The following is a 17105-nucleotide window of genomic DNA, read 5'->3' as shown; positions in this document are numbered from 1 at the left end:
AGAAACCATATTGTCACTGGTGGTTCAGAAGTGCAGGCATTTGTGTAGATGAAAAGGGAAGTGTGTGTGTGTGTGTGTGTGTGTGTGTGTGTGTGTGTGTGTGTGTGTTGGTGGGGGATGGTATGGAGCTTGAACTCAGGACCTTTAGCATTATTGCTCAAGGCTGGCATTCTACTACTGCACTGCAGTTGTAAATCCAACATTTTTGATGGTTAATTGGAGATAAAATTATCATGGACTTTCCTGATCTGATTGGTTTTGAACCATAATCCTCAGATTTCAGCTTCCTGAGTAGCTAGGATTATAGATGTGAATCACCTGCAGTCAGCCAAAAAGGGGTAATTTTGAGGGGCAAGACTGATACTGCCTGATACCTCTGTGTTAATCCAGGATGCAGCTACACTTATATTTTTATACTCCAAGGTTATAACCTACTGGAAAAGCTAACTAAGTTAAAATAGAGACTGTTTTAACAGTTGAAAGATTGTCAGAAAAATACAGGAAGTTCAGTAACTCAAGACACTCCCTCCCTGTCCTATAAGAGGGAGATTTCCAGACACTCAGGGATGCAAATTCCTTTCAATACTGCTAGTGCATTAACCTAGCTAAGCTTGTCATCTATAGATGAGTTCCATGGAGCTGGGCAAAATCAATCTTAGGCTTCCTCTGTCATTATGGAAATGGGGTAAGCAATCAAGCATGACTAGCAATAACCAACTCTCCATCTACAAGACATCATATCACTTTATTTTATCTGTATGATTTTTCAGAACAACAACTATTAACATACAAAGTACCATTCAGCTCAACTGCAGGTATAGGCAGTGACAACTAATACTTAGAAGAATGACTCCCACAATCTGTCCAGACTCATTAACCTAGAAAAGTTCATAAATAGAAAACATGAAATTTCACATTGCAGCACTCTGGAACATGTATATACAGGTATGCAGTTCTGTTAGTGGGCTGTCTCCAGATTGGGTTTTTGTGTTCCTGTGTTGTATTTTGAGATGGAGTCTTCCCATATGGCTCAGTATTTACAATTATTCTGCTTCTGCTTCCTGAGTGCCGAGATTATAAGGAGACCACCATGCTTGACCTCCTTCTATTCTTGATGTGTTTTCTTTTCTTTCATTTTTTTGTTAGTTGTAGGGCTTGAACTCTGGGCCTGAGCTCTGTCCCTGAGCTCTTTTGCTCAAGGAATGTGCTCCACTACTTTGAGCCACAGTACCACTTCTGGTTTTCTAGTGGTTAATTGGAGACTTTCCTGCCTTGGTTTGATATGAACTGCAATCCTCAGACCTCAGCCTTCTGAGAAGCCAGGATTATAGGCATGAGCAACTAGCACCCAGCCTTGATGTGTTTTCTTATAGACAGTTATTTCTTTCTGCAGAGGAGTGAGTGTTTTTTTCCATCCATCAATACTATTGTCTCCAAATTAGTATTACTCTTCATAATTACAAGGTAGTAAAATTGCAATTCACATTGCAATACCTTTGCAATAAAATTCCTTGCATCTTCCTGATAAGTCCTACCATTGTCAAAGAGCTTTGGTTGGAATCATTTTCCTATAACTAGAGCCAGCTCAACTACTGGATTTCAGCATAACACACACTGGTCATAGAGTAAGCTCTATTAACCCTTGGCTTCAAGTCCTGGTGATGTAATGAGGGTGGGGTGTTCTGGCAATTAGGACATTTCCTTATCACTATTTACATCCATTTGAAATTATGCCACTATTAATCCCAGTCTGACATACCTTTTCTGAGATGTTCACAGTGCACCATTTTGTATGTGTGGCCTAACAAAATTTTATCTTATATCATAAAAAATAAACATTTCTATAAAAATATAATACTTTCACTGTTTACATTGGAAAAACTAGTTAGAGTAATCTATACCACATGCACTGTACAGTAGTAAGCACAAAGTCCACAGAATAAAACATCCCCAAATTTCTGTTCAGAATAACTACAATCCAGATTTCCATTTGTCCTTTAGTTGCGTGTGTGTGTGTGTGTGTGTGTATGTGTACTAGGGGCTTGAACTCAGAGCCTGGGCTCTGTCCCTTAGCTTTCTTACCCATGGCTGGTGCTCTTTTAGGTAGTTAATTGGAGATGAGTCTTATACTTTCTTGCCTAGACTGGCTTCAAACTGATATCCTCAGGTTTCAGCCTCCTGAGTAGCTAGGATTACAGGTGTGAGACACCAGGTGCCTAGCTAGTATGATTAGCTTAACAAAAAGCACAACCTGATACACAGTGGGACTCCCTAAAAGACTTGTTTCCAATTGCTTATGAAGTGGGTACCTGCCACCTGAGACAGTTACAGTGCATTAACCTTTTTCTTGTTCTACATACGAACCTTGCCTGGAACAATAATCCTTTTAGTTAGATGTAGTCTACTTTAGAAACATGCTGAGTTATCTTTAAAAATATTTGTCATCACAAATTGCCTATTTATTTTCAAAGTTGTCATTTATGAAAAACAAAACATCCACAGTGACAATATGTAAATGGCCACATTCATCCCACTGGGACAGTATCATTCTACAATGGTTGATTTTTAAATGACAAGCAAAGATTTGAGTAGACAAAACTGCTCCCAGCTATTTTATGAGCTTTTTAATGTCATCTATGTACAATACATAAATATCCCTGTTAATTTATAAGCACACTTGGGTCATGCTAGTTTGAAACTTTGAGTACATTGGCTATGGAAGGTCCTCCAAAGGAATGTGTATATAAAAATTTAAAAAGGAATGTCTGATAAATGGGTAAATGAAAACATTCATAAAGTAAAGGTTCATGACAATATAACCCATAAAAGTTATTTGAAACACTGGAATTCTGAATGAGTGTTCTGGTGGTAGGGCTGCCACATCTATCCTGGGTGAGATCAGCTTTTCTGCATTTTCTGAAACCATCATATCAGCTCCTCACATGAAATCAAGCAGGATTCTGATGTATAAAAAATCACACCCCAGAATTCAGATTTTGGACTCCAAATCTGACAGGAGTGTTCTCAAAGCTGTCGGTCACTCACCCAAGGACAAGGCCTCCTGTAGTTCTGAGGCTTTGTCAGATTCAAAGTTCCTTAGAATGACCATTATCAAGTCCCACACAAGTGCCATTTTTGGCAAAAATGAAGTACAATGGATGACCTTTCAAAGGCCAGGCAGTGAAGAATGTTGAACAAAGCATGACTGGTGGTTCACGCTTATACAAGGATGTTTCTCCAAGGTTGGGGGGGAGGAGCTGGTGGAGTGCCCATCCATCATGTGTCTACCTCTCCATCAACGTTATCTTCTGATGACAGCAGAGAAGGATAGGGAGCAACACATTTTATGTTCACATAAGTAGCATTCACATGGACATAGTGCTCGCCAATGAAAGTGGAGAAGATTGCTGATATCCTGGAGACCAGCTCAGAAAAGGATGGACGCATTTCAGCTTTAGGATGCCAGCATTTTAGCATTACTTCATACCTGTTTTGGGGCGGGGGGGAGAAAAAAATGTGATGAAAGACTTCTGAAAAGCAAGCACTTCTGCTAAAGTACAGCATATAAAAAAGAGACAGAGGATCTTATGAGGAATCCTACTCACAAAGGGTCTGGGCAGTATTCAGGTTGTAAGAGCCTTCTGCCTTGCAGCAAGTAAATGGTGATATCAAAGGTGTTCACATCGGGATAAGGGGGAGCTCCTCTTGTCATCAGCTCCCAGAGAAGCACACCAAAGGACCACTAGCAAAGGAAGAAGGAAAAGAATCGAGGTGAGGAGAGTGTGAGCATGCACGGATGAGAAGAAATCATTAGGTATTCACAGCTAAACTTCAATACTATTGTTATTGCAGGCAAAAATTTCCTGAAGGTCGTGCTTGAGTTACATATTTCATGGCTTATTTAAACCAGAACTGGAAAGGTTTGGATCACAAGTCAAGGTATGTTTTTTTCTTTTTCTTTTTTTTTTAAAGAATATGTTAAATCTACATGATGATTAAGATTTTATTTCTAGTTACTGGAGTACATTTTCCAAGTTTCCTTTTGTAGGGGCAAAGCCCTAACATGCTACTATCCTCTCCTTCAGTAGTTTCACTATGACTTTAGATTATTAGTAAGAGAGACCCATAAGGAAGCCTTCCAGAACATAAATTTGTGGGATTTCAAAAGGAATATATACTCTTTAAGAAAGGCAATCAAAACTAAACATAAATGTTAAAAAACTAAGACATAATCCATGTAAGTAAAAACCCATCATAAAAATAAGAAATAATAAAATTTCTAGGCTCCCTACAGAGTCAATTTAAATAAAATTATAATTTTATGTTAAAGTTACTAGATTACATAAATCACCCATATTAGTACTTTATAAGCAGGCATAAAAACAGGACAAGGTTAATTGATTTGCTAAAACTCCCTAGTATATTTGAATTCACACTGGGATAAACATTTAAGTGTTCTTGACCCTGAGGTCTTGTTAGGTCTACTGAACTTCACTAAGTATGCATTTTCTTGATTTAAAGCACTCTACTCAGAACAGATCAGGTCCTATACATTATCTCTCCCTGGACAAGTGCCAAGGGAGTGCAACAAGGACCGGAAGTCAGCATACACAGATCACCCTGTGCAGAAGATTCAAGAAGTCAGTTCTTTGGCTACACCTTTGTGCCACTCCAAGACTGAGAAGCACAGAGGGAGGACATGAGGCTCTGAAAAATAAAAAGCTTTAAGAGAAGGGGGTTAAAAAAAAAGGCAGATTGGCAGGAGATGTAGGAAAACAAAAGAGAAGCAAATGTAGCTCTCAATATTAACTCTTGGCTAGAAGAATATTGCAGGTAGATTCCATAGTTGATACAAATCTCCATTCACAGCTCTTTCTCTGTGGCCAAGTTGTAAAAAATAAAAAGCCCTTTGAGACAACTAAATGTAGAACTCAAAGTCCTTCCCTAGGTAGGAACTAGATAACTGTGTTGTCTAATCCAGTCTTTCAAAATTAAGTCTTTAGAGCCGGAGAATCTTATAAGTAATTCTGACAACTTTATTATATTAACGTTTAATTCCAGAATTTGCTTTAAAATTTAACTTAACAAATATCTATTGACCTTTGTTCATGTATAACAATTAGGTTAAGGTCCAAATTCCCAAGAGAGCCCAGGGCTAATTAAACAGAGTTGAGTGTTGTGCAGATAACTCACACAGAAAATAAGATAATGACTGTGTAAAAGGGCAATGAAACCAAAGAGATGAATTTTTTTGAAGAGTCTAAGAGATAATTGTTAGCATTGAAAAGTTTCAGAAAGAGTGATGGCCATCTGAGGAAGACCGAATTTGTTTTATAGGTTCATGTAAGATAACAGCAGCTACTCAGCTGGCTAGAACAAATGGGAAGTGAATAAAGATATTAATAAAAGAACTTGTGCTAAGTGTGAAGCACAGTTCAATGCTAGGTATGAGTAATTTCAAGAGCAGTCACTTGAATTTTATGGATTTAAAAAATCCCGAGAGATTAGTTGAACTCCTCTTGGGCTTTTGCCCAAGAAAGAATCTATCTTCAAGCAGGCAAGTTTTCACTTGCAGATTTCAACACAGGCACACAGCTTATTACAGGCTGTTGGGAGTGTTCCACGTCAACATTCAAAAGATTGCACTGTCTTTGAAGCAAAACTTTGTAGATGAATGCAATCAGTAACCATTTGCCAAAGTAGCATTGTATACAAATTACTCTGGTTCTGCCTTTATGTGGTCTAGTATCATTTAGTAAAAGGGAGAGAGAAACCATATTGCCATATCTACAAAGAGGGAAATTTAAACACCTGAGCAACTATTGCGATGTGGTGTATTTCTATGTCCTATGTATGACACAATTATTTATTGACCACCTATAGTCCATTAGCTGGATTTAATCTTGACTGTCTTCTCCAACTCCTTACAGGAACAGAAACTGACATGCTTTCACTGGAAGACTCACCAGTCAGTAGGAGACACACCTATCCCTCTTGCTGACTCACAGGAAGGAAAAAAGATGATACCTCACTTCCTAATATCACACTTTTTCATGCCTCAATAGCTGCCAACCCTTCTTCTTTGAAGTTCAGATCCTTTATGACCATTATATTCTGCCCACCTGGTATTCAGATACCATAGTTGTGATCCTGAAGGATGGAAACTTCAAATGTTTCTCTCCCTCCAGGAATCACAGTTGTATGGAACTTGCTCTTCCTCTGGTTTTCATAGTAGTAGTCTTTTCTCTTGGGTTTTTCTTTGTTCATCTCCTTCACTTCATGTTTGCAGATTCTTCTCAACAATTGCTTCTGAACTCTCAAAAGCCATTTCTCTCAAAAGCTAGGAGCCTGTGGCTCATGCCTATAATTCTAGTTCCTCAAGAGGATAAGATCTGAGGATTGTAGTTCAAAGCCAAACTGGGCAGGAAAGTCCATGGGACTCTTATTCTCAATTAACCACCCAAAACTCAGAAGCGGAACTTTAGCTCGAGTGGTAGGGAGCGAGCCTGGAGTGAAAAAGCTCGGTGACTGAGGAGTAGTGCCCAGGCCCTGAATTCAAGCCTTAGGACAGGTACAAAAATTTAAAAAAAAAAAAAAAGAAGAAGAAAGAAAGGAAGAAAGGAAGCAAACAATAAAATAAAGAAAAATGAAGTTTGTTCTTAGTCTTGAATTTTGCTATATGATGCTACTGGTGATGGCGATGGTGCCTTTAAAAGGATATGAAAGCTGGTGGCTCACACCTGTAATCCTAGCTATGCAGGAGGCTGAGATCTGAGGATGGAAATTCTAAGTCTTTGAGATTCTAATCTCTGATTAAACACCATAAAACTAGAAGTGTTGCTGTGGCTCAAAGTGTTAGAACACTAGTCTTGAGGGAAAAAGTTCCGAGGTAGTGACCAGGCCCTATGTTCAAGCCCTGTGGCTGACAAAAAAAATAATGAAATCCTGAAGATGCAGCTTCAATGTGGTGCTTCAGGTTATAAGTGCTTTTGGGATTTCATGAACATATACTATGGTTACCATTAGACATTTATCTCCAGTTTCCCATAGGAAGATAACTGAAATTAATGATGTTCAATTTTTTAAAATATTATTTTGCCATGAAACTATGGGTATAAAAGAAAAAGTAGAGAAATTCAGGAATGACAAATACATTACCACATCTGATTTGGTGGTAAACTTCTGGGTTTGCAGGCTTTCCAAAGCCATCCACTTCACTGGCAGTTTTGCCCCTGTTTTATTGTGTACGCTGTAGTATTCTTTATCATACATATCTCTGGCAAGACCAAAATCAGCAACTTTGACAGTGAATTTTTCATCCAACCTACACAAAGGGAAAGCATTATTATTGGTGACTGAAAGCTAATAATTTATATCGAGGCTAAATATCTATAGATCGGAACAAGGAGCTTTATTATTTGAAATTCATAACTTCTGAAACCAGAGTTTCATCTGGCCTATTGACTAGTACTAAATTATAGTGAAGTTCTTGAATAAAAATGCTTGAAAATTACATTATAAACTCAACAGGCTGAGGAGAGACATTCTGAATGGTGCAGGATATGAAAATACTTTTTGTGCCTTAATATGTATCTGAGGAAAAGGTACAGCTCCTAGCTTTCCTTTGTTGCAAATGGAATATCCAAATGCAAACACTCCTCTTCACTTGTCAACCTATTAGCAATACACAGTGTCATGGGAGAGACATGTTGTAGGACTGTTATGTTACTCTTCCTTCTCAAATAGGCTAGGACAGTCTATAAAATCCCCACTCTTGAGATTAGGATACAAAGTAAAGCATGTGTGAAACAAATCAGGTTTAATGAAATTATTTTCTGCTAATTGGGACTGTGTATCCTTTGTTTCAGTTGGCTTATGGGATGTTGTGTGTGTGTGTGTGTTTGTGAAACTAAGGTAGCAAATTAATAGCACAGCTCCTTCATTCACACATACCATCAGTCATGCATCAGTGCTATGCAAGTGAGAAAGCACTGAATCAATTACAAACTGTTGACTGTTGTGTTATACAGCCAGGCAGACAGACACAAATAAAAGTTCTTTGTATATTCATTCTCAAATACCATTTTTGGTAAGGCTGCTGCAGGCTGACTTCAAATCTGCTCTTGGGAAGTAGTGTGCAGTGGTATTTAGCTTAGGAGCCCCTCCCCTTTCACCATAAAATGCTGAAGATCAAATTCTCCCTCCCAAGCACTAACTCAGTGTGAAACCACAACACTGGGGGTTACCAGTGGGAAGGACAAAGAAAAGCAAAAGTACACAACAGCTGTGTAAGATCCCCTATAGAGAGCAACCTTTTAAATTCTGGGCATGGTCAATTCTAAAAGCCCCGCCCACATCTCCCAAGGTTTACAGGCATGCATTTAACTGTAGAGGAAATAAAAGATTTTTACATAAGAAGAGAAAGCACTTTCACTATCCTGGAATAGTGAGAAACACACTCTCCCATGCTTAATTTGGACTCTGGACACTGGGATTCTTATACTTACATACAGTTTCTTGCAGCCAAATCTCTATGGACAAACTTTTTGCTTGCAAGATACTTCATACCTTTGGCTACTTGGAGACCAAAGCCAATAAGGTCTTTTACAGTTGGATTCTGCAATCAAAGAGAGTTGGAAAAGAATAAACTGAGCACCCATTGTTCTTGTGCTGAGCTTCTAAAGTCAGAGCTTCTTTTGAAATGTTTATGAATTACTAGTTGAGTCCCACTATGTAGCTCAGATTGGCCTTTAACTCTCCATCCTCCAGCCTCTGCCTCCCAAGGGCTGAGATTATAAACATACACCATCACACTTGGTTAATAATAATAATACTTGTTCAAATAATATCCACAGCTATTTATTAAGTATCTATTATAAACAAAGCACTAGGCTAGATATTTTGATGAATTCTGACCATCTCTGAAACATTTTTGTAATGCAGATGATATGGGTTCCATTTTTCACCTGGAGAACTAAAGGTATGTTAAAACATAGGCTTTATAATTCTGCAGGTGTGATGAAGCTAACAGTATGTGGCAATCGCCATTGAAAAAATTATTTGCTAAAATTTCCAGGAGGAAGGGGACATCAGATTTTGCAGATTCATGTGAAGCACTGGAGACAGTGAGGGGATTGAGGGGGAAAAGTATCATGGCAATCTTTGTGGTGCCCTTGAAAAGAAAAGGCGAGGCAGGTTTAAGATTGACTACTTAGTGGGGATGGAAATGGGGACAAAAACATGAGAAGGGGTATTAATGTGTGTGAAGTAATGCTCCTTCTATCTGGAGAATATAACTGTAACCCCTCTATTAATTACAATAAGAAATCAACTAAAGAAAAGATTGACCACTTAGAATATCTTCAGCAGGCTCTGGTTTGTAGAGTGCTCTGTTGGCTAATTGTTAACTATTTCTAGGAATAGCTCTGCGAGGGGACATTCTCTCGAGGGTTCCCATGGTTCCAGGTTTCAAAATACCAGGCAGACAGTGACTACTTGTGTGTTTGTTTGGCAAGAGGGGGAATAAACACTTCAAGTCACTCAGAGAATAAATGGTGGAGTTAAGATTTCAATTTAAACCTAGTGGTCTCAAACCTACATTGCAGTGAAATCAGTCACATTAGAAGTCCTCCTACTAGCAGAGATGCATCTGTTCACAGCCCCTTGGGTTCTGGACCACCACAGAGAATGGGTTTTCCCATCCTTCACAAACTCCACCTCCAAAAGTGAATGGATAAAGGAATGCTGCGAGTACTATAAGGCTTAAATCTGAAATGTCACTGTGACTGACAGCCTTGACAAGGACTTGCCCATCAGAAAGAGGATATTTCTTCTGTGTCAGCCAGTATGAAGCTTGTGAGCACAAGAGAAAGGTGCAAGAAAGGCTGAAGCCCCTGCTAATTCACAAGCTTGTGGCAAGGCTGTGTCTTGGAGTATAGGTGTGTCCTTAAGATATCAGAGTTAGGGGGCATCATCAGTATTGATTTTCTGGGTTTAAAAAGCCAAGTAATGGAGTAACAATATCCTAGGGAAGGTAATATATTTATTTATTAACTAACTGGTGATGAAATGACAGGGATTAAAGTGAGATGCCAGGGCAGCTATGTGTTTTGCCAGATGAGTTCACCTTATCTGTAAAAACTCAGTGATAGGAAATGATTTATTCTTTTGGTTGAATGCAAACTATTTCTCTGTTATTCTTGAGCATATTTTCTTTGAGAACTTGATCCCACATTTATAAACGTTTTGATCAAGAACAAAACTATTCTGTTGATTCCACTGAGACTTGGAAGGCAGGTACCAAGGAGGAACCTAAGTCGTTCAAGTAAATCCATTGTGGGAACTTCTGTCCTCTTTTGCCCTGGCCTGACCAAAACTTGCTTACTTCACCCTTTAGATGTTGACATAAATATGGTGAAGACAATTCTTACTTGCAAGAAATTATGATCTTCTTTTCTAACCTTGAACTCATTAATCTCCCAAATACCTTCTGAACTGAAAATTACTGTATGTGTTGGAGCCATAGGCATAAATAAAACACATGCAAATGTCTCCCCTCATGAGTCTGCATTCTGATTATATATGTGTATATCTAAATCTATATCCATCTGTCCATCTATACATTCATCCGCATGGAACTATGTTTTATTTGTTTGTTGGCAAATGCAGCACTTTTCAGTAGAAAGATAAAGTAAACCACACTTAAAATTTAATTTTTTAGCTGGGTGTGGTGGCTCACGCCTATAATCCTAGCTATTCAGGAGGCTGAGATCTGAAGATTTCGGTTCAAAGCCAACCTGAGCACTAAAGAATGTCAGACTCTTATCTCCAATTAACCACTAGAAAATGGGAAGTGGGGCTGAGGCTCAAGGGGTAGGGTGGTAGCCTTGAGCTGAAGAGCTCAGGGACAGCACCCAGGTCCAGAGTTCAAGCCCCATGACCACTCCCCCCCAAAATAAATAAATTTTTTCAGTAACCATATTTAAAAAGTTAAATAAAGGTGAAAATTTTACATGTTTCCAACATGCAAACAATGTTAACAATTATTTATGAGATACTTAATCATTTTGTATCCAGTATTCAAAACTGGGATGTACTCTGTGCATACTTTGATTTGATGAAGCCACTTTTCACAGGTGGTTTGTGGCCACAGCATTACAAAGCTCAGACTCGATGTGATACTAAGTGTGATGGAAGAAGGGGAGACAGACTGAAATTATGAGAATGGGATAGGCCCATTATACTTTTAAACAGCTTAAGGGTACCTAGCTTTGATGAAAACACTGGGACAAATTGCTGAAGGACACGAGAGAGTAAGAGATGTGGATATCTAAGGGAATAGTATTCCAGGCAGAGGGAATTGCAAATATGAAGGTCCAGAGGTAGGAGAGTGAATGGTAAAGAATTCATTTGTAACTAGGTCTCCTAGAGTTAAAATTCCATGTGGATTATTGTTTTCTCTGTATCTGTTCCACTTCTGCTGTGTTTATTCTCTGGAACATAACAGACATTCAAAGATGACTTTAGGATATCAAATAGATGGAGAGCAAGATGAAGCTGTTTGCTGGGCAATTAAGAATTATTGTCCCAGAGTTCAGTTCTGGAATTTCATATCTGTATTCTTAGCTACTCAAAAAACAGAGATCTGGGGAATTGTTATTCAAATCCAGGCTATACAAAAAAGTTTGCTAGACTCCATCTCCAAAACAGCAATCAATTATCAAGGTTGGTGACAAAGCTCAAGTGAGAGAGAATTAGTCTAGCAAGTGGGAGACACTGTGTTTCAGCTCCAGTAAAGATAAATACATCTGACTCAAAGCTGGCATATCTTGAAGGGATAGCTGGTTTATTTATTGTTAGCTCACCAGTTTGTAAGCTTGGGAACTACTTACATGAGTCTCATTTCGAATGAAATTTCGAAGATCTCCATGTTTCATATACGGTAGCACCACCAGTGGAGACCCTTCACTTCGAAGGCAGATTCCCAAGAGTGAGAGAACGTTGGGATGGCTGAAATCTTTCATGATGATTCCTTCAGTCAGAAACTGGGAGACTTCTCCTATGTCAGTGATTCCTGAGAAACATAGTGGTGGCAACATTAACCTCATTACAGAACAATATTTTGTCAAAATTAGATAGGAAGAGCAATGAAATACAACTGAGGTTATTCCTTGTCTTGAAACCTCAACCTCAGAGTGTTTTATTCATTTATCTTTTGAACAATATTCTGGAATGAATGGTATTGTAGAGGTGGAAAGACATGATCAGTGTCATAGCTGAGAATCTTACAGCTAAAAACAGGTAAGGAAAGGAAAGCACAATTGAGAAGCAAGACATGTGAAAGGGTATCAATGTATGTGAATTAATGCACCTTCTATCTGGCAAGTATCATGTAACCCTTCTATTAATCACAATAAAATATATGAAAAAAATCTCTTTAAGCAAAAGCTTTGCAAGACAGAACAGGTTTCAAAAATGAAGACCTAAGCATACAGGTAACACCAATTGTGTTTTTATTTTCTTGTTCTTGTGTGTGTGTGTGTGTGTGTGTGTGTGTGTGTGTGTGTGTGTGGTACTTGGGTTTGAACTCAGGGCCTCACGAGGTGGCACTCTACCATTATGACACATTTTGGATTGGATGGAGAATGGAAAAATGGTAAGCGTGATTGGACAACATGTATATGATTGAACAGTAATGGACTGAGAGGGAAATGCAGCCAAGTTTGTTTGCCTTGATTCTTTTGGCCTTGTTAGGTTACATGGTAGTGCTTTTCCCAGAGTGTAGATAGGATCTCTTTTTAAATGAGGAAATTTCTAATCTGAGGTCCCTCTACTGTCCTTTAAGTTGAACCTATTCAACATGCATTAAAGGGCCACATTTTAGGGTACTATTTGAGCCCCAATAGTCTGCATGGTTGCCTTCAAGTTATCACCCACAATCCCTTAGGTAAAATAGAGATGAGCAATCAGTTGGTCTTGTGCATGATTGTATCATACAGAAAAATGGAAGCAAGCAGGCCAGTACATTTCTGTAGTGATTTTCTAGGGCACACACTGGCAATTTTTTTCTGCATGTGTCAAATAGTAAATACATTTGGCTTCATAGCCACGTGGTATTTTTCACAAATGTTCAGTTCTACTATTGAAGCATGGGCCATGAAAAAGCCATTGACAAGTGACTGTGTCTCAAAAACCTTTCTTATGAAAACAAACAGTAAGTCATACTTTACTCTTACAGCAAGAGAATTTAAAGACCAATTACCATAAGATAAGTTGTGTGTGTGTGTGTGTGTGTGTGTGTGTGTGTGTGTATGTGTGTGTTTTATAGGCAACTAAACCCAGAGCCTTGTATATGTTAGACAAGTACTCTATCCCCAAGATACATTTCTAGCTAAGTAGTTAAATATATATATGAGTGTGTGTGTGTGTGTGTGTGTGTATATATATATATATATATATATTTATGTAGTAGTTTCTAATCATATCCAGAGAGAAATACTGAGGATTTGCTACTTAGAAAGCATTAATGAAAAAAAAAGCATTAATGAAATGTTAACAGCATTCATTTATTAATTCAACTATTATCTCTTTGGCATTTATGACAGTATTGGCATTCTTTTTTTTGTTGTTGTTGGGACTTGAACTCTGAGCCAGGGCATTGTTCCTGAACTCTTCAGTTCAAGGCTATCCACCCTACCCCTTGAGCCACAGAGCCACTTCTGGTTTTCTGGTGTTTAATTGGAGATAAGAGTCTCACAGACTTTAGTGCCTGGACTGGCTTTGAACCACAATCTTCAGATCTCAGCCTCCAGAGTAGCTAGAATTACAGGCATGAGCCATCGCACCTGGCTAGTACTGGTATTCTTTGACAAATGCAATGCATTCTGAGACTTGGAAAAGACAATAGAAGTCAGTATGGACTGAATCCATGTATACCAAGAACAGAAATATTTCTTGGTGTTAGGATTGGCAGGAAAAGAGAATTCTTGTGAGCCACATTTATTAGCTATCAGCCTGAATTACTTATAACTTCAGTTAAACTTCATGTCCTTTTAATGACTTTGTGATTGGATATCAACAAAGTTAACTCTAGAGAATGGTGCTTGGCATGGAGATTCATAATATAAAATAGATGAAATGATATAGCAATAGTGTATCTCATGGTAAATATTTCTGTCTGTTCATTTAGTTATTCTAATGTAAATCTGTAAAATGAAATGCTACCTGCCTAATGATTTTCAGGCTGCTGAATATTGTAGGTAGAAAATTAGAAATGGGAGATCAGTCAACAAAAGTGGAGTCAGAAAATTATAGTTAGACTATATTAGTTGTGCAATATTGTAATTTATGGCCATAATTGTGGTTCTGTATCATTCATTGATAAAGACTTAGTGTGTGCTTGGAATTCCCTGTTTCTTAAATGAGTATACATTTCATATAAAAAGATTTTCTCAGTAATAGCTAAAATTTTAAGAAATACCCCAGCATCAAAAGGGAGAAAATTTAATTTATATGGAACACCTCATTCCTCAAGCATGTGGAATAAATGAAGTATTATCATGCTCATAATTTTATGCCAGAATATTTTTCTTCTGCCTTATTTTTTAAATCTTCTTAGTGGAAATTGTGGTTAACAATAATTACAGTAATGCCTCTGGGTAAAATGAGTCATCATTACTGTATATGGCAGCATGCTTCCAATAGTTTCTATAAATGTTATTTTCAAAACAAATATTATAGGCCCAATATAGCTAACTGATACACAGTTCACCCCAGATCCTTATTTTGCCTATACCCGAGCTTATAAGATCTCTGAGGGGGTTGTGAGTAATTTTAGAGGGAATATCTTAATATAGGTTTAGATCAAACAAATTTTTAGGATTAGACCCATAATTGAAGCAATAACTCTTATTTTTTCTATAAGGAAAAATAGCAGTCATCACTTTTATTTTAAACTACTTATTACTTTATAGATCACAAGCTATCCTTCATTGTTTAGGAAAGTGGAACTTACTATTCAAGGATTTCACTGCACAGTGAATTTTCTTGGCATCATTGTCTAACAAAGTCCCATGATAGACACAGCCAAAATGCCCTGCGTAAAAGAAGAAACTTGATTATAGCTGGATAATGTTCAATCATTCAGTAATTATTTATTAAGATCTTTACCTGCATCTCTTTTTTCTGTATAACAAAGATGCAGGGGTGGGGAGGAAAAGTGGGACAGCTCAATGAGGGAAGAAATAATACTGTTCTAAAAGAAATGTACTCATGGACCTTACTCATGTAACTAACTGCTCTGCAGATTACCTTTACAATAAAATACAAATTAAAAAAAAATGTATTGTTTATGATACTTCAATGAACTATATCAATGTTTTTATGGAGTTCTTCTTCTTTTTTCTTTTTGGCCAGTCCTGGGCTTGAGCTAGGGCCTGAGCACTGTCCTTGGACTTTCTCAAGGCTAGAGCTCTACCACTTGAGTCTCAGCACCACTTCCAGCTTTTTTCTATGTATGTGGTACCGAGGAATCAAACCTGGGTCCTCGGGCATGTTAGATAAGCACTCTACCACTAGGTGAAACTCCTGGTTTGGAGTATGAGTATTTTTATATGCATATTTTATGTGTGTATATGTGCAAGTATTTATTTATACACATTTGTTTCAATGATCTATTCAATATCATTATTTAATATACACCAGGATCTGCAACTGATACATTGATTATGAAGGGCTATTATAATGAAGTATTGAATCACAGCAGAAATAATGAAAATAGGAATTTGAAAGTATTTTTAGGGATCAAATAATATATATATATATATTTTCTTGCCAGGCTTGGGCTTGAGCTCAGGGCCTGAGCACGGTCCTTGGTCTTTCTCAAGGCTAGAGCTCTACCACTTGAGCCTCAGCACCACTTCCAGCTTTTTTCTATGTATGTGGTGCCGAGGAATTGAACCCGGGTCCTCATGCATGCTAGGCAAGCACTCTACCACTAGGCCAAACTCCCGGTCCCGAATAATATTTTTTAAGTATGAAAATGTTTAATAAAAGAAGCTCCCTATATTCCAGTAAACTGAAATGAGAAAATATTATAAACATTAGAAATAAGATTAGTATTATAGAATAAGGATTTCCTGAATTAGTCACTGGTTAATATGTAAGCGAGGTTGGCAGAAACCAAAAAGCAGTTGCCTAAATGAAGCAAATTCACTGTGACTCATTTCATGCATTTCCCTCTGGCTTTAACCACATCATTTCCCCAATGATAGCCTTTCATCCAGTGGCAATAATTTTTTTCTTGAAGGTGCCAAATGTCTGGTTGCTGTGTAAGTCATTCAGTTAATTCTCTCATCTAGCCCAAAATGCCTCAGTGCCTAGGATGAGTGTCAGGCGTTAACCTGCCCTCTTCCAACACAAAGATGAATAAAGTAAAAGTCATGGTTATAAATGTACACATTCCCCTGAAGACAAACATAAAGTAAATGCTAGTTAATATTTTGAGGTTGTTACTGATTATTACTTCACCAGAGAAGTGATTTTTATTTTAGCACCTTTCCTGATTTAAAAAAGTTGTAATTTTACATCAGATATTATAAGTAGCAAGGCTACCCCCTCTTAAACTGGTGCAGTTATTGGAACTGTTAGGCAGATAGAACAACTGTATGTTACTTTTATGTGAGATATGGAAACAAGCTTGTGAACAGCAAAGTGTCTCTTAGAAAAGAAGCCACTTGCTCAGAATCAAACTCTGGAGTGTGAGATGGGAAATACGTGCACACAGCCACAGGAAAAGAAGATCTCCTGTTCATGTAAGGCAAATAATTCCTTCCATCTCTCCTGTATCAAGCTGGCAGATGCCTGTACAATCTCTTATAGTACATATAGAATAATGGGGATCAGGGGTCAATTGTTAGTAAGGATAAAAAATGTTTGGAAAGGGGGAAAAAAGAAGTGTGGAGTTTAGTTCTTGGCTTCTGGTTAGTTTCTTTCCCTGCTAAATATGTCCTCAAATATTGTTTATGCTAACTGTTATTGCTGCGTTGGCTGGCTATTACAAATACTCATTCCTCTTTGTATAAAGAAATTGCAGTGGATCATACAGA

General features: G+C 37.8%; 1 protein-coding gene across 1 annotated transcript in view; it reads right to left on the bottom strand.

The window, feature by feature from the left end:
• Window positions 1–726: 726 nt before the first annotated feature.
• The window catches only part of Met (MET proto-oncogene, receptor tyrosine kinase), a 115495-nt gene continuing 99116 nt past the window's right edge, over window positions 727–17105 (bottom strand). Inside the window, exons 16-21 of the mRNA XM_090333188.1 lie at window positions 15014–15094; window positions 11892–12073; window positions 8508–8617; window positions 7159–7324; window positions 3606–3742; window positions 727–3487 (exon numbers count right to left, since the gene is read on the bottom strand). Of these exons, the coding sequence (XP_090189314.1) occupies window positions 3277–3487; window positions 3606–3742; window positions 7159–7324; window positions 8508–8617; window positions 11892–12073; window positions 15014–15094 (887 nt within the window). The 3' untranslated portion in view covers window positions 727–3276. The remainder of the gene's footprint in view (window positions 3488–3605; window positions 3743–7158; window positions 7325–8507; window positions 8618–11891; window positions 12074–15013; window positions 15095–17105) is intronic.

This window comes from Megascapheus bottae, chromosome 5 (genome assembly GCF_031878675.1).
Source record: "Megascapheus bottae isolate mThoBot1 chromosome 5, mThoBot2.hap1, whole genome shotgun sequence".
Lineage (NCBI taxonomy): Eukaryota > Metazoa > Chordata > Mammalia > Rodentia > Geomyidae > Megascapheus > Megascapheus bottae.
Note: the sequence above shows the minus strand (reverse complement) of the source record. Positions and strands in the feature narration are given on the sequence as shown.